Here is a 17926-nt window from a genome sequence, read left to right as displayed (position 1 = left end):
CTTAATGTCCTTTTTATAATGCAAGTTAATACTGCAGAATGTAAGGAAAGGATGTGGGCCCCAGCTGCAAAGCTCAGATTGAATTCAGACTTTGCCAGTGCTGCTTGGAATTGGAAGATATTGCTCAGAGTGATCTTTAATAAGATCTATACCTTTAAAAAAATAAATTAAAAAAGTCCTCACCTGTGAAGATTGCTAATCGTGCTGAAACAAAAGACATTAAAGGAGGTTTTTTTAGTTGTTTTTTCTCATTTGCTGCACTGACTCAGTCAACCAACTCCAAGCAAACACATGGGGAAATAAATCTTCCTCTGTAGACAAAAGAGATCATGTCCATAGCTTACACTAAGTGATTAAATTAAACAAACACCGCCTTTCACTGGAAGAAGAAAACTCTCCTAGAAAGACTGCTATGTACAAAGTCAACTTTATTTCATACTTTTAAAGAGTTGCAAAGACAATCTGGAGAATTTTTTGTTGGCAGAACTTTTATTTTAAATTTAATGTTGGTACTCGAGTTCCAATGCCACCTGATGAAATGACTGGAGACTGGATCCGTGTATGAATTATGGCACTGTCACTGATGCTGACTGTAAGATATATATTGTAGACAAATGCTCACATCTGTTGGCTCTTCAGACTTTTGATTTTTAGTGACATCAGCCACAGCTTTTTTTTATAAGTTCTCTTACCTTTGTATTTGTAAGACAGGATTTAAGCAGAGAGAGAGAAACACGGTGCTCTAATGCAGCATTACAGAAAATAGTCATAATTTCCATTTTAGATTGGATATGAGGAAACATTGCTTCACTGAAAGGGTGGTCAAGCACTGGATCAGGCTGCCCAGGGAAATGGTAGAATCACTGTCCCTGGACACTGTCCCTGGAGCTATTTAAAAGAAGTGGCACTTAGAGATGTGATGTGATTTGGCAGCGGCTGTGGCAGCCCTGAGCTGATGGTTGGAGGGTCTTAGAGGTCTTTTTCAACTACAATGATTCTCTGATTGTGTAATTCCAATTCAAGCAGTAGTGGCTGGGGTGAGAAATGAAAAGCAGATTTGAGGAGCTGATCCTGGAATCCACTCAGATGCTGTAGAGGAGAAGTGGAGCGCTGCAGTAGCAAAGGAGACAGTGAGACATGTGGACTGCTCCACAAAACTGGCTGCAACAGCTTCATTTCTGATGGGAAAGACAGCACAATAAATAAAGGAAAGACAGCACAAAGGCAACAGGAAGGGTCTGTGGGGTCTTACTAAGAGGTGAAATTGTGGGGAATGTCTTTGGAGGCAGGAAGAGAGAGTGGAAGGGGAAAGGCTGTCAGTCCCTCAGTTACTCATTTTGCTCTCATTTTGGCAGCAGACAGAATGCTTCTGTGTATGTGAAGTACTACACTGCATTAGCAGTCCAGACCAGAAACTGTTTTAATATGGGTTAAGGGCTTATCTAAACCTTTGTCATAGTGTAAGAGAATCCAGACAACAGCATGGAATAATACACAGATAATATGTCTGTTGAGGCTTTGCCTTCAGGTGTCTGGGAAAGCCATCAGACTTCAGTTTTCATTGTGGAATGTCATTTGTTCACCTCCCTTTAAGACTTAATCATCTCTTCTTTCATGGAAAAGAGATTTAGGCCCAGCTGCCTACTGATGGAGTCACAGACAAAGGTTTCTTTTCCTTCTCAGAGCCTCCTTAGAGAGTCCACAACCTAAATCTTAAAATCCCTGCCTTTCCCAGCCCATCTTCTAGCAAGGTACACACTGGAAGAGGAGAGCACTGGAGAGTGGATTCTGGAGGACAGATACAGATTTGTCTCCAGTAGGAACAGTGTCAGATTTCTTTCCTGAGCACTGTCACTGCATTACATTGCCTAAGGAATGGGCTGGATGAAACACAAGCCTGAAAAAAATCCAACTTTCACAATGTTTTTAAAGATATCCTATCCCAAAACACACATGCCTCTACACAATATTTAGATTTTAAATTTTAATAAACATTTGAAATATTTTTGTTTCAGAACATCAGTTTGAAAATATTCTGGGCTAAACATTTTATTAAAAAATTCCATGTTTTGCATTTGTTTTCCAAAGTGAATTTGTGTTGATCTGTTCTAAAATCAAGTTTTCATGTATCACTTCTTGCTTCAACACTTACCAACCACATGTCAAAGAGTTTACCAGCCGGAAAAAAAAATACACCCTGTGATTATTTTCTTCTGGTTCAGGGTTTTAACAGGACAACACTGTGGTCTGGATTTGGGATAGGGACTCTCATCTGTATAATTCATCAAATAATCTTTGAAAAAGGTGGTTGTGTAAATCAGGTGCTTTAATCTGGATTCACTTAAAAATGGAAGCAAAGAAAACAGATGGTGTGAGATTTTTTGGGGTAAACATTACACACAGTCCTGCTGCTGTAGTTTTATCGTGTTGGGTTTTTTAAAACATAAATAGATTCTGTCAGTTGGGTGAATTCTAATATTTTTTTAAAAAATTACTTCCTCTGGATTATAATCGGAAATCAGGAGAAGGGCTACAATATGAGAAGTTGATACTCAGTGAAACAGAAATTCTTTGCACAGTAGCAAAAGGCAGTGCTCTGTAAGGGATATTTATTATGTATTTCTGCCATTTTATTTCACTTTGTCCCATCACTTGCTGTATCTCAGGCAGCAGAAAGCAGGAAACCCAGTAGGACAGTCAGTGACTGCTGTGTGCAGTCAGCTGGAGCAGGCTGACAGCACCCTGTTCATCTCCAAGGGATAATGCTGGCCATTCCATAAAACTGTTCTTTCTGTCTCCACCTCAGAGAAGATTCTATCAGGAGAGCTTCCCATTAGTGGGTGTAGCATTTGTTGGTACAACACACGGCGAGGCTACCTGTAAACCAGTTTGGGCATGATATCCTTGGGTGGTTATCTCTTGGAGGACAATGAAATGGAATTATTCGTGGCAATTTAGGAAAAGGATCAGTGGGATCAATTTCAGAACTTACAGTTGCATAAGGTTATTGTGGTCTAGGATATGGAAAGTTTTAGAGAGTAATTAGAAATTGTCTTGCTTAGTGAGAGTACCAAGACTTACTGGGAGAAAGAGCTGGGATGAGGAGGATGTAGCACTTCACATTTTAGGGATTATACTGGTTGCTGACAGATGCTGGAGTAAGACTTTGCTTTTAGATCAGATTGACCCCTGCCAATTCACAGTGTGGGGTAACACAACATACCTGGGATTGCTTGGGCTTGGGCTGAGGCTGGGTCCTGACTGGGGTTTTCCACCTCCTGATAGAAATTCCCTGGTTTAGGGCTAGGAAAGATGTGTTTCCTGGTGGGAGGCAGTTCACTTACTGACAGAGAGAGAACAAAATTAAATTATCAGGAAGGAACTGATGGCATTGTCAAGAAAAGTCTGCAAATTTACACATAGTCTAATCTGAATAAGTTTGTAGTTTTTCTAAAGTTTTACTTTCTTTCCCAGTACTCCCCCATTCTTCATGGAAGCCCCCTCTTGGAGCCCATACCTTCTGCAGGACCTCCCAGCAGTGCCCTGTAGAGGTGGAGCAGGGCCAAGCAGAATTTCCATGTCCTTGGTGTGTGTTTGCTCCATCCAGCTGTGGCTGCACACAGTTGTGTCTGTGTGTAGTATTTTCTCTTGTGCTGAGTTTATTTGGACTGTTGAGTCTTTTCCTTGAATGGTGAAGCCTTTGTAAGTGAAGGATGGTCTTGATCAGGTATCTCTTGATGGATGTAGAATCTCTAACTGCAGGATCCAACTGCAGGACTCCCCAGGAATTAAATCATCAACATCAGTGCATCTGAAGGCACTCTGCAAGTGAGAGTGTTGTTGACAGGAGAACTCCATGTCTGTTCTGAGTTGCAATGAGGCAAGTGCAGCTACAGTTTCCTTTTCTGGACCCTTTGCCCCATCTATTGGTGAGAGACTGTCTTAGCTCCTGGCTGAAGCTTGTGAATGTATTTTATAAGATCACTTACCTGCCATCTCTGCCAAACCATGCCTCAAATAGATTCTTCTCCTCACCTTTTTACACCATTTTCTTCTCATCATCTACATTTTTCATTAAAAATAAGTGCTAATATTGATCTATGACTTGTAATACCTTAATTATTGAATGAGGACAGAGAAAATGCTGTCCGTCTAGTATCAGTTGCTCAGTTTCAAATCTTTACAGAGGTTTTCAGTGGGGTGGTTTGTTGTTTTCTAAGTAGAATCACACCAGAACTCCCTGTATGCTGAAAACTGAAAATTAGTGAGATTGTCATGTTAGAAAGACAGAAAAAGGCAGGCAGGGTAAAATTTCAGCTCAGTCACATGTCCGTTTCTCTTGCTGTTTGCTCAGGTCCTGATCCAAAAAATACATGAACACATTTCATTCTGAGCATAGGAGAAATCCTGTCTTGTCTACAGAGGAAGCTGGCAGTAACAAACACCTCTGTATCTCAAGCAACATAATAAGATTTGTCAAGGATGGAAACAAATCTCTCATAGGAAGCCAAATTTAACAATATGCTTGATGCATAAAAAAAGATCCATCTTTAAACCAGGTGTCTATTGAGTGAATATTTCTCCTAAGAGAAACATCTGTTGCAGGGAAATGAAGAAGAATGTTAAGATATTTCCAACTGATTGTGTTCATCAAACTATGAGTTTCTGAGGATCTTTTACTACCTACCAGGTTGATGTTGAGCAACAAAATGGTGGCAAATTTTGTTTTACGACATTTGAGTCATTGCAGCATTTCTTTTGGGTTTGTGTTTTTAACCCCATCCTCCCAAAAAAGGCATGCTCAAACCACAAGCCTGTTCATTAGTTGCTTTCAGCAATTTTTTTTTTAGAGGTAAATTATTCACTTTGAAACAACATGAATCAAGCTTAATTTTGTCTGGAAGTTCCGAGGAATCCCACTAGTCAAGCTTAGTGTTGTATGTTATCACTGATGGCCTTCCACTTCTCTTTCTCTTGTACTGGAGTGGCGGATGGAGCTCCCTTTATAGCAATGGCAGCAGTGGCTTAAGCAGAAGAAAATGTTCTACCTGTGTTCATGGCCCCTTGCTTTGGCATCTTGCACTTTTTGGGTAGAACTTAAGCAAATAAAGCTCAGTGCTTTTGCCTGTTTCCTACATGGCCCCTATTACACAGGAGAGGACCTGAGGCTTTCAGCTCCTTCCAGAGAATTTGATAAATTGGCTTTGTTTCCTCTCTTGCAGGGACCTCCAGGGCCCCCAGGCATTGCTGGACCCCCGGGACCGCCTGGACCACCGGTAAGAAAGCTTGGGAGGATTTGGTTTTATATCAAGAAGAAGAAAAAACAGCTGGAGAAAATTTTAGGTCATGGCTTTCAGAGGCAACAGAGTTAAGGCCTCTGGCAATGTGGGGTTTCTCTTATATTTTCTCTGCTGCAAAGCCACAACTGGTCCTAGAGCACAGCTTCTCCCTGCTGAGCCTTGGAACCACGTTGGTGCTTCCTGGGGATAATTCAGGGTCTCCAGGACTCCCCACAATCATGACCTGACTGCAGTGGAAGAGAAAAATGCACTTCAAGTGAAAGCAGCAATCTCCAGTGAGATTCCTGCAGAGAACAGAAATACTGATTTATTTTTTCTCCTGATTTCATTTCTCAGGGACTGCCAGGAGAGATTGGAGTTTCTGGTAAAACTGGACCACCTGGACCAGCTGTAAGTTGAGGAACAGTTTCCCTCACCTCACAGTTCTTCATTACTTGAGATAGTTTAATTCTGAAGTCTTCTTTTTTCCCACATTTTTTCTGCACACAAGGTTTTAACATGGGCTCCAATACTGTCACTTTTAATCCATAAATTAATCTCAGATACCTCTTCTGAATAAGAATTTTACCAGGTGCAGCCCCACTATTCCTATGCAATTGGATCATGATATTTTCTTTATATGATACCTTTTAAAATTCCTTTCGCATTTGACACAGTATTGTTTCTGCAAACCTGGAATTTCCTGAGTCAGGCCAAATAACTCATGATTAAAATCTCAGATTTAGCAGAGTGTAGCAATTTCTGTTGTTCTTAAGTCATAAAAACTGAATAATTAAATACTTAGTACAGAATTGCCACCTGCAGTCTGCAGTGTGTGTGGATTGACTGACACTTGGAAAAGGGAAGAAAACTTTTTTCTTGCCTTTTTAAATGCATTAGAGGAAGTAATTTTAATTCTTATCTTGCTGAACCACTCTGTCACTATGTGCTATATAATTTAATTTTAGGTGTCTATCTACTGTATAAAAAATTGTCAAGATTTAAAAGGAGAAACATGTTAAAAAAATACAGCTACAGGTAATAGGGACTTATAGAGAATAAGCTCAAATGTAAGTAAGGTACATAAAAAATTTAAAGATCCTCAGTACATAAAAGTTCTATACTGGAGTTTCTCTGTAGCAATGCTGACATCCAGTGGTCATTCACTAAAACTGGGATACTGGAAGAAAGGGCAGAGCAAATACATACAGTGTGAGAATTTTTGTGTCTTTTGAGAAAGGAAAAAAATGAAAAAAAATCAAACCAAAATGCATCTTTTCTTTAACTTAGGTGGGTGGCAGGAGGGATGAGCTGAACATATTTATGCTGAGTTTGCTGGTAGCAATTTAAAGAACTGGCACTTAGAGCTTATGTTTTCCTCTTGTTTAGGGGCTGCCTGGCAAAGATGGACTCAGTGGGCTTCCAGGGCTTCCAGGTCAAAAGGCAAGTGATGCCACAGACACTGGGATTAAGCTCTTTAACTGGGCAGATCATTGGGGTGAGCAAGCAAGGGAAGCAGGAAAAACACAGCTGGGCATTGCAAACAATCAGTCAGGAAATCCAGTGACTCTGGTAAGTTAAGGCATATATCCAAAGCACAAAGAAGAAAAAAGAAGTGTAGCAGGCTCTAAAGATGTTCCTTTCTTTCCTCCCTGAAGGACTGGAAAGAAGGAATGCCATCCCCTGAGCCTTCTCTGCGTCTGTGTGGCAGAAAGTTGGTTCTTTATTTTTTCCTATTTCTTCTGTCCCATTTGAAAGCTTTTCCAAATTATGGCTTGGAAGGGGAGTTGTCTCCTCCATTGTGTATGCACTGGGAGAAGGGAGATAGTACATGTAGAGATAGGAGACACTTGATTTCTCATCCCCCTGCAAGTAAGGGACAAAGAAATGTACCATGTTTTGACTACAAAGGCCAAACTAGGTTTTGGGGATGATGATTATATTAAAGATGATTGTATTAAAGAAAATAGCTCTTAACCATCTATTGCCTTGGATTGCCATGGCAGAGGTTTTCTTGCTTCTGATACTTGATCCCAGATCTAGCAGAATCCCCAGCTCCCATTTATTGATGAATAAAGGTGAGGAATTTGCAGTACATAACATATTTCTGATGTTAAACAAAGTTTGGATTTTATCCACACATCTGTGTAGTATTTCCTGCACTTCCCAGCTGTGTAGCCACGTTTCAACCACTGTAGCCTCTGCTGTCCATGCTGATGCCACCCACATTGGAAGATCAGTTTTAAAGTATTTACACAATGGATCTAGTGACCAAGGCTCCAGTCCCAAAATTTTCTAGTTTTTTAAAACACTTTCTAACTTTATAACCACATACAGTTTGAAGAAACTGAATGGAGATGTTTTTTTCCCAGATCATTCACCATGGACAACTTTAATGTAACAGTGATTGTTTATTCCAGAAATTCTCCAGTAGGGTGCTGCAGATGTGATTGCAAATGGCACTAGAGTGGAAAAGCATTCCAGGAAGCATATTCTCATATGACTCCATTTACACCCTCAAGCTGATCTGAGGAGCTGAGTTAAAATATTCCCCACCATTGACTGCAAATGTGCTGCACAAAACACCAGAGGAGTTTGTGTATTGACCTGTTGTGTTCTCTGCAGGGAGAACGAGGGGAAAAGGGTGAGGAAGGCTTTCCTGGAAAAGCTGGCCCTAAGGTAAGGGATTGTATTTCATAGTCTGCTGAGTATCCACTGAGTCAACCAAGGTGTGATTTTGGAAGGTCTTATACTGAAATCAGGAGAAGAAGATTCCTCTGAAGATGGAGACATAAAAGGACGAGCAGGTGTGGTTCACTGACTTTCACAGTATTCCAAAATACCAACCCTTGTTTGATGCTCCTCTCTCAAGGCTGAGTGTGCAGGGAGAGCTCACCTGGACATTGCATTGGCTCCCTGCAGGCTGCGTTCCCAAGCCATCAAAAAAGGCAATTTCAGAACCTTGTGGGATCTGGGTAGAACAACATGGACCAGTAGGGACCACATTTTGCTAATGAGGAAGTGTTCTTACCAGAGAGTCAAGTCCTTGCAGTGTTATAGATTTGCTTTTGTTTTTCCAGGGTGAACCGGGGAGCCGTGGCCAACCTGGTGAGCAGGTGAGCAGAAAAACAGTCTTAACAGCAAACCTTACTTGTCAAAACAACAGCAAGTGGCCACATGGGATAACAAATCCATTTGCCAATGACAAGATCTGTGCATAACACTTGCATTTGTGATTGAAGGTGGAACAGTTGTATGGATGAGACTTATGGTTGATTTTAGAGGTCTTTTCCAACCTTAATGATTCTATTGATGGAATAACACTACAAGTCTGAGGCACAAATTGAAGTTTATTGGGGTAAGGCACTCATTAAGTTAATAACAATTACCCCACCCTGTGAGTCTGGACTATTTCAAAAGTCCTTATAATCTGTCTGATCGGTATCACTCAGTTCCCAAGTATCCTTACCTGGTGTCCCAGGTAAGGGGAAATCACCACAGCATGGGCAAATGATCCCCAGGAGTGTTTTCATCAGGCTCCAAGGGAGGAGTGGTTTCTGTCCCTTCCTTGATGTCATTTCACTGTAGCTGGGCAAACAGACTACCAGGCTTAAAGTTTCCAGGCAGGCTTGGTCCAAGTGCCACAAGGGGCCAGACCCCAGCCAGAACACTGGCCCTTGGTCTGAATCATCTCCCCACACAGGGCTGTTTTGAATTTTAACACCACCTTCCGAGACACTTGCCGCTCTCTCCACAATGTGATATTCTCCACGTTTCATAAATGCTCTCTTTCCTGTTGTAAGTTGAATAGTACTGTCCCTGAGAGGACTTCACTTCATACAGCCTCTGAATTTTGACAGTAAGTTGCTAATAGGAGGTATATGAATGCTGTTTCTTCATTCAGTTTTACACCACCCTCCAGAGACCATTCTACACTACATTGTGTGGTTACAGATGAGAACATCATGTTGTCCTGTGCCTGATATTTTACTAAAGTCAAGATTCATCGGAAAAATGCTTTCTTCTTGTCTGCTTAGTTTTCATGTCTAAGGAGGGAACTGGATGGGTTTGATACAATCAGTTTTTAACAAATCCACATTGGATGTTTTGTATTATCTTTCTGTCCTTGAATTCATACAAACTCAATGATATTTTGCTTCAGGACCTTTTCAGAAGCCAAATTTACACCATGTTTTTATTTTCCTTCTAAATTCTCCTCTGTCTCATTCAGTGTTATATGCTCTGATTGCTCTCTGAATCTCTGGAATCGCTGGGATCTCATTGTCATTTCCATTCCAGGAAGTGTCCAAGGCCAGATTGGAGCAACCTGGTTGAGGAGAAGGTGTCCCTGCCCATGGAAGGGGCCTGGAACTAGAAGGTCTTTAGGGTCCCTTCCAACCCAGACTATTCTGGTTATTCCATGATAGGCAGGATCCCACAGTGGCTCTGAAAAAGCACCACTCCATCTGTCACCAAATGCCACTTTCTTTAAAATTCTCCCAGCATCACCCAGATGTTCTTAGTCATCCTCAGTTACTACATTATCTTGTTCCTCACCTGATTTTGTCTACCCACTGCACCTCTACCATGATAATATTTTGTTCTCCCTATACTTAGAGGAGCTTTTGAGCAGAGATTACCTTTTCTTAGTTCAGTGTTTGTACAAGACTTAGTGAATTTGGGTCCTGTCTGTGACTGATCTCCTTCGTGATATTGCACTATAAATTCAGATAGAAAAGAATTATAAGTAGGAAACCACATGGTTATTTTCAGATTACAAACTAGGTCAACTGGGAGCTAAATTTGAGACTACTTTAAATATTTAGGAGAAGCCACATGACACAGAGGTCATAGTTACTCCAATAACAAGTATTATAAAGCAGAAACTCAAAGGTAATGTTCAAACAGAAATAAATCCAAATGTGCAATAGTGCACTCAGATAATTCTAGATCTGTTCATCAAGGTGACATCTGTACTGTTCAGATTAATACACTGAAGGTTTTGCATTTCCAGACTATACCAGGTCGTTAATGATGAAAATGAAAGTCAGATTTTATTGCTTTTTCTGCTTTCATTTGCTTGCTTGGTTCTGCTACAGAGCAGCATGAAGGAAATGTGTCCTTAATTCTGTGGCATCAGTTAACAGGCAAAAACCAGAGAAGTCTTACTTACTGCTTTAAGTGATGGCTTAAAAAAACACTGAGAAATTACTTGATAATCAAACTAATCTCATTCTCTCTCAGCAAACTACTACTACAGTCAATCAGATTTCACACACTTTGTGTTATTTTCAGGGTGAAGCAGGTTTTCCTGGTCCTAGGGGCTTACCTGGACTGAGAGGAGAAAAAGGAGATCCGGTGAGTGACTTGGAGCCACAAATTGATCTTTTGGCCATGTAGCATCAAGAGGACTTGCCTTGAGTGTCCCTAGATGATGTTGTCCCTTGGTGTGATGGCTGTGGTGAGCAGCTGATTGGGAACCAGCAAGGTTACCAAATAGCCAAGAAGGTGTTCCCTGTCTGGTGTGTGTTCCCAGTTGACTAAGAAGTGGTAATGAACAATATCTAACCCAAATGGCAGGAGTTGTGCCATGCTACTTGTGAAGCAGTAGGAGAGGTTAGAACTCTAGAGGTCAGATTGCACTTTAGAACTCCCTTTCAGAATTACTTGCCTGATTTAAAGACATTTAAAATTCTTGATAACAACAAAAAAAATTACTAATCTGCCTCGTCACTGAGCCCTGGAAAAGTCTTCAGATGGCTGAATTATTTTCTGATGGCTTAACTTCTACCCAAGTCCTGGTGTCTACTGCTTCCTCTGGAGAACTCTGGAGATGTCTTCATGCCAGGAAATACTTGGGTCAGGGGCCTGACAGTAAATTTAGCCACATCAGTGAGGTCTGTAATCCTGATAACTGATGACATGCTTGAATGTGATCAAGAAGGATCTAAAATCAACTGAGGTTTTACCATGCAGTTTGCTCCATTTTATGCCTTGTAGAGCACAGGATACAGAATACATTCATGGCAGAGGTTTGAAACTAAATGGTCTTTAATGTACCTTCCAACCCAAACCAAAACCAGTAATATGAATATTCACTCTGCGTCTTAACTGCTGTTTTGCTGCCTCTCTTTTTCAATTGGAAAAAAACCCCTCTTTTTTTATAACTGCATGAGGCAGTAGGATCTTCTACAAGCAACTTATTTTAGGATTGGTGCTTTCCTTCCTGTGAAGTCAATTGATATTCATTGGTTTTGAAAATATAGTGGATTTTTGAAGCCATCTTCAAAATGTTACATTTTTAATTTCTTGCTCTACATCTTGGAAGATAGATAATTGAGAGTGTAAAATATTTTAGTGAGGCTGATGTATTAAAATCAAAATGTGCATGTTTCTTGCTTTCCTTTCCCTGCTTTTAGGGAGAAAAAGGAAAAGACGGTCTCCCAGCAATGAAAGGTGAAAGAGGAGAAAAAGTAAGTCATGAAATGATCCTGAACTTCCTTAGACAAGAGAAGAAAACAGACAAAGGGGCAGAGACAAGTGATGGAGGAGGCTGAGGAAGACGAGAAAATTTGGAAGACTTTTAGCTGAACTTTACAGAGAAACAGCAGAAATAGCTATGTGTAGGATGAAGACAAGAATTTATTGAGCAATGAAATCTGATGAAATTAAGGATTATTTCATTAATTCAAGCAAAACTTTTTTTCTTATTTTATTTTATTTTGTTAAAATTTCCTCCTTTTTTTAGTTTTATAATTGGCTGATATAGATGAGCCTAGAACTGAAATCTAAACAGTTTTCTGTGCGTGTCTGTGGGGGATAGAAAATAACTTAAGGAACAGTTTGGGCTTCTGCCATCACACCATTAATTTTAGTGAAAGTGAGCAAAGTAGATAAAGGTAATGTCCTCCAAAATTTACATTCAGCCCATGTGAACATGAAGGTGAAGAATAAGCATTCACCTTGCAGATGCTTGTGGGTGTGTAGTGGAAAAACTGCCCTCATTACAGAGGCAGTGGCATTCAGGATGTGGGTTCTTCCATCAGTCCTCCGTTCATCAGTGACTTTCACCACTTGTAGAGGTGGGAATTCTTTCATGGGTAGTCCACTGACATCAGTAAGGCACCTAAACCTCTTTTACCTGGGAGGTTAACAAGTGTTGTTGGTAGCTCTTGGCTTTCGAGTGTCAGGGGTCAGATGTTTGTGGAGCACAGCCTACAGGAAGGTCAATGCCAGTGTTCAGGAGATCCTCCAGCAACAGCGTAGTTTTAACTCAAAATTAGGGAAAACTGGATTTAGCAACTTAAATATTTGATGGAAACAATTTGTTTTAATCAATGAAAGAAGTTTACCTAAAACATGTTTTTCAATCAAGACTTTTGGTCAACTTTAATTCAAAAAGGAAGTTAAACTCTGTATCCTAAACTGTATGGGGTAACTTTAGAAATTCATCAACCTGTGAAGTCAGGTTGATGATAAAATCATAGAGGGATGAAGGCAACAGAATGAGAATCCTGCATGCAACAAAGCAAGGACAGCAAAAAATCAGTCCAGAAGTGTCACAGAACTGGGGGGTTGGGTTACATCTCATCTGGTAATGCTGCGTCTTCTGAATGATAATGTTGAGTTTTATTTGGGAATCTTTTTATGTAAGTAGTTACATTTTTTTCCTCTCTCCAGGGTGACACAGGTTCCCCTGGACCCCCAGGCTTACCTGGAACAGTAAGTAAGATTGTGTTTGTTGCTGTAACAATATTCAAGGTGTCATTCCTCCACATAAATACCTCAGAAACAATTTTCAAGTTTCTCACTTCCTCTGCAGAAACTTTGGGACTTATTTACTCTGAGATTATCTCCCTTTATTTCAGAGAAGCAATATCAAGGTTTATTTGGTCTTTTTAATTTTTTTTTTTGTAAGGTTGTACCTTCCTCTGCCTCTTTGCAAAAAGCAGACCGAGAGTACATAAATTTATTGCTTTCAAAATGAAGATAAACAGTTACTTTGGGGAGCCTGAGTGCAATTACAATGAAGTTCACTGGTGATTAAATCAGCACCCACTGAATGTAAATACACAAACCTCTGAGTTCCCTCTAAGAAAACCTGAGTAAGCATCTTGGAGTGAGCACCATCATTGCAACTAGAGGACTTAAGCCAGTCACAGATCCTCCAGGACATGGCACACATCCTCTCATCAACTCTGCTCACCACAGCTGGATACAGCTGCCTCATTGACAGATTATGGAGAAAATTTGAATCAAGGTCTGTTGGTTGGTGAAAATCGAGTGCCTGAAGACCTTGACACAGCAATGGAGTGTTGGAATATGAAATGCAGGAAATTATCAGAAGTTTGGGCCTGTATGCCAAAGCTTAGAGTTCAACACAGGATTTGATCTGAGACCTTGGAAAAGACTTCCAAACTTAGGTGATAGAAGCGAGAATGTGGATTTATAGTTTAAAGCAGAGACATGTTAAGTTAAGAAGAGGAAAGTTTAGAGTTTGAGATATAGAAAAAATAAAAATAGTTACAAAGGTAGGCAGGAAGTTTAGAATGCAGTGCTGTGGGTTTTTCTATCATAACATGATTGGTTAAGAAAGCTTACACTGTAACATGAGTCCATAAGACAAAATATTTAAGGATTGCATCAAAAACATAAATATCCTTGTTGGCAGTGTTTTATTTTTATTTAAAAGGTCTTGTAACTAGAGGTCTTGTGACCTTCTGAACCATACTATGAAGATGTAAGCCAAACTCACCCTTCCTGCCTGTGCAGAAGATAAAAATAAATTGCATCGTCTAAAAACTCAGAGGTCCCGGCTCTAACTCATTCAAAATTCCTTCAATAATCCCCATAATGGAGAAGGTGGTTTAATTTACTCTCTGCCATTAGCTGGGCCTCAGTCTATGCCAGATCACTTCATGGTGCTTTGTGTAGAAAGACTCCATGTGTATCAGACAAGAATGACCCAGTCACTGCACCAAAGATGAACCTGTGTTGGTAAAAGCAGAAAAGGCAGCTCACAAATACAACATGGCTGGACATGGAGAAAATGTGTGCCACTGCTTAAGCTTCCTGTGTGTGTAGCGAGAAATTATTTCTGTTTGTCATGGTTTAGGAATGGTAGTCCCCAACTGAGCATCTCTGATCCCCCAAGACCCCAAAACCACCCTCTGGTCACTACTTCCACTTCTCCCCTCTTCCACCCATGCGTGCCCAGAGAGGACAACTGGAAGCACAAAGGGCAAAGATTGTGGGTTGGGATAAGAACAATTTATGGAAACATCAATAAGATACGAAAACAAGCAATAGCAGCAATATTAATAACAAAAGTGGACACAAGAGGGAGTGTGGAGCTTGACCTAACTGCAGCCATGCCACCTAAAATGTTCCCTCCAGTTAGGACCAGCATTATCCCACTGCTCCACCTGCCTCGCTCACTCCAAATAAGGGGATGTCCTTCCCTTCTCCAAAGTGAGAGAAAGAAGCCCTTTCCTCCACCCCTGGCAGTGGCATAAGGTGGTAATAAATAACATCATGTCTTGGCCGTGCTCCCTGCTACTGATCTTGGCTGGAACCAGGGCACTGTTTCAGCTGTTAAAAGTAGGTAATGCTTTTGACGTGTCTTCATGTCATCAAGGTCTATTTTTTCCTTCAATATCTTATCAGCTTTGAGAAAAGATACTGTCTCTTTCTAAAAAACTTTATAATTTCTTTTTGTGGCTATTCCTTCAGAGTGACTATGTATTCCCATTGAGATTTCATGTACATGGTACAAAGCAGAGGGAGAACACTCCAAGCTTATTCATGGTATCAGGAAATTTAATAATACAGAAGATGGCTCCAAGTGGAAAAATGAGCTGGAGATTACTAGCAGTAAAATTGCTATAAAGTTTAAAGATTGATTGTTTTTTCATCATGGTAGGGCACACAGGATAGTCTTGAGTTTGTGTTCATATTTCAAATGTTCTGGGAGATGTAAGATATTTGTGGGCTACTTTCCAAACACCCAGATGTTACAATGGGTTACTCTTTTATAAACCTACTTATGGAATGTATGGAATGTGCAATCTGTAATGACAGGGGTGTATGTAAACTATTGCATTTTAAGGAAAATAGGCTATCCTGTTTTTAACACTCTGGTTTCTGTTCCAGACAGCCTTCTTCACCCCACACCCCAGGATTCCTGTAAGTAACATCTCTAATAAATATGGCCTCTGTCTTATCCCCTATTCTATCTGATAGACACACCCCTTAGCATTTTCTGTGTTATTTAAATGCTTTCAGTAAAGAACCCAGCTTGAGTCTAGTTCTGGACATCCTCATCACTGTAACCAGCTATGATGAGAAGTCCAAAGCTGTGCTGGTAAGATCAGCAGTCAAGCCAGCTGTGGCTGGGACAGAGCTGTGTGCTATCCCAGCCTCTGAAACCGAGTGTAAAATGAAGATTTTGTTCCCATTTGTAGCACCTAGAGGGAAATAAATAGCACAACGTGATCTGTGAATAAGTTTGTTACGGATCAGGTTTCATGGATGGCTGAGTTAGGCTGTAAGGAGTGCCATTAGAAAGAGAACATACATGCCAGGTTCTTCAGAGGCTGAGGAAGGAAATAAGGATGTGAAATAGTACTGGAGAAGGAGACAAGATTTCTTTGGCTTGCTCTTCCCCTTTGCTCAAAGGTTATACTTATATATTTATATATATATGCACTCTAAGGAAGTATGCAGAACAATGACATCTTCTGTGGTCTTTGTAGTGCTACAGTCACAGAGAGTTTTTCCTTTTGCTTTGAGTACATTGCTTTGGTAAATGAGCTGCAAGACAGTAAGAAATAAAAGGGTTGAAGTGTGTCAGCTGTTCCATTTGCTGGGATTTCTCCATGTGCAAGATGACTGTGGTGACACCTGCCACATCACAGCTCTGCACTGTGAGGGAGGAGAAGGTAAGAACAGTTGGATGTACAGGTGTACACATTAAAGTGTCAGAAAGAGATGATGAACCTTAGGAGAGTGTCATGGGTAATGTTACAGAGGTGGCAGGACCAGCAGGGTGTTGACAGGTGTCATGTGCTCTCCAAAAACCAGTCCTTGCCATTGCTTCCCATTGAGTCTGTGTTGTATTGTACCAGGGAGCTATTTCCTATATATTTAGGCTAGTCAGGATCATTAAATGTTCTTGGAGATGGGGTGAGAGAACCACAGTGGTGGTCAGGTATAATGGCTGGAAAGAGGCAAAAGCAGTAAAAAAAGAGGTGGCTCCTCTCTTTGCCTTCTGTCTCCCACTGTGGCCAGGCAGAGCTGATCTCCCACTGCACTTGCTTTCCTTTAAGCACAGGAATTACTGGGGCATAATTGAGACTACAGAAGGACACTGCTGAGAACAGGTCATGGGAGCTGTAAGTCCTCTTCTGGGCCAGGCTGGTGGCAGCTGTCAGCTGTCACTCTGTCTTTTCTGTGCACTGAAGTGTAGGTAAGAAGTGGGTGGCAGTGGATTAAGAGCAGCTGCCAGTGGGCAGCACTAGCAGGCAGTGTTAACAGCCTTGGCAGAGCCATGGATTTGGCAAACTGGAAAGGATTCACAGGCAGATTTGCTGGTGGGTTGTGTTAACAAAAGCCAGTTGTGTCCTGGGCTGCAGCAATGACCAGCAGGTCGAGGGAGGTGATTCTACCCCTCTGCTCTGGTGAGACCCCTCCTGGAGTGTTGCATCCAGCTCTGAAGCCCCCAAAACAAGGACATACTGGTTCTCTTGGAGCAAATCCAGAGGAGGCCGCAAAGATGATCAGAGGATTTAAGCTGTCAGAGGGCAGGTTTAGATTAGATAACTGGAAGTAGTTGTTTACTGTGAGAGTGCTGAGACACTGGCACAGGTTGTCCAGAGAAGCTGTGGGTGCTCCATGCCTGGAAATGTTCAAGGCCAGGTTGGATGGGGCTTGGAGCAGCCTTGTCTAGTGGGTGGCATCCTTTCCAGTGGCAGAGGGGTTGGAATTAGATGATTTTAAGGTCTCTTTCTCCCCAAACCATTGTATTAATCTATGAAGAAATTCTTCCTCTGCCCATGACTGTGGCTGTTAGATTTTGCACTGCTGTGCAAGTCAAGTATCAAGGAAAAAGTGGAAAAACGGAAAATCTTAAAACCTTTCCCCATTGACCTCTTGCATTACTTCCTCGCTTTGCAGTTTTGTTTTCCCTGGTAATGTACATCCTTTTTCCCACTCCGTAGCAGCATCCCTGCCTACAAATATACTGACCTATGTCTGTGCTTTGTCATTCTGCTCTCTCAAAAGAGTTTCAGAATTTGAAATTTCATTACACAAAACAACTTCCAGGCACAAACATAGAGGTTTGCAGCTTTAGCTCCTTTGCTTGAGCTGCTTTAGGTGATCCTGATGTTTTTCTGAAGGACACTAGATGGCATCAGGGACTGCCTGGTTAAAAGTCGATCTAATGGGATGCTGTTTGTAAAGTAAAATTCCTCCCATTATTTACCACAGATTATAATATTTATTCATAATGCATAATTAATACAAGCATAAGTAATATTTATGCAGCTACACTTATTTTGTCTGTTAGAGAATCATTTGAAAATGGACTGTGAATTCCCAGGTGTTGCAGAAATGATTGGCAAATAGCAGACATAAATAAAATTCAA

General features: G+C 40.9%; 1 protein-coding gene across 1 annotated transcript in view; it reads left to right on the top strand.

Annotated features, from left to right (window-relative positions):
- Positions 1–17926, top strand: part of COL22A1 (collagen type XXII alpha 1 chain) — a 228447-nt gene that overhangs the window by 152172 nt on the left and 58349 nt on the right. The window contains exons 25-33 of the mRNA XM_041420805.1: positions 5223–5276; positions 5637–5690; positions 6669–6722; positions 7905–7958; positions 8360–8395; positions 10575–10637; positions 11699–11752; positions 12960–13001; positions 15432–15464. Coding sequence (XP_041276739.1) covers positions 5223–5276; positions 5637–5690; positions 6669–6722; positions 7905–7958; positions 8360–8395; positions 10575–10637; positions 11699–11752; positions 12960–13001; positions 15432–15464 — 444 coding nt within the window. The remainder of the gene's footprint in view (positions 1–5222; positions 5277–5636; positions 5691–6668; positions 6723–7904; positions 7959–8359; positions 8396–10574; positions 10638–11698; positions 11753–12959; positions 13002–15431; positions 15465–17926) is intronic.

Source organism: Onychostruthus taczanowskii, unplaced genomic scaffold (assembly GCF_017590055.1).
Source record: "Onychostruthus taczanowskii isolate IOZ18803 unplaced genomic scaffold, ASM1759005v1 scaffold66, whole genome shotgun sequence".
NCBI classification, from domain to species: Eukaryota; Metazoa; Chordata; class Aves; order Passeriformes; family Passeridae; genus Onychostruthus; species Onychostruthus taczanowskii.
This window is presented reverse-complemented; position numbering and strand designations above follow the sequence as displayed.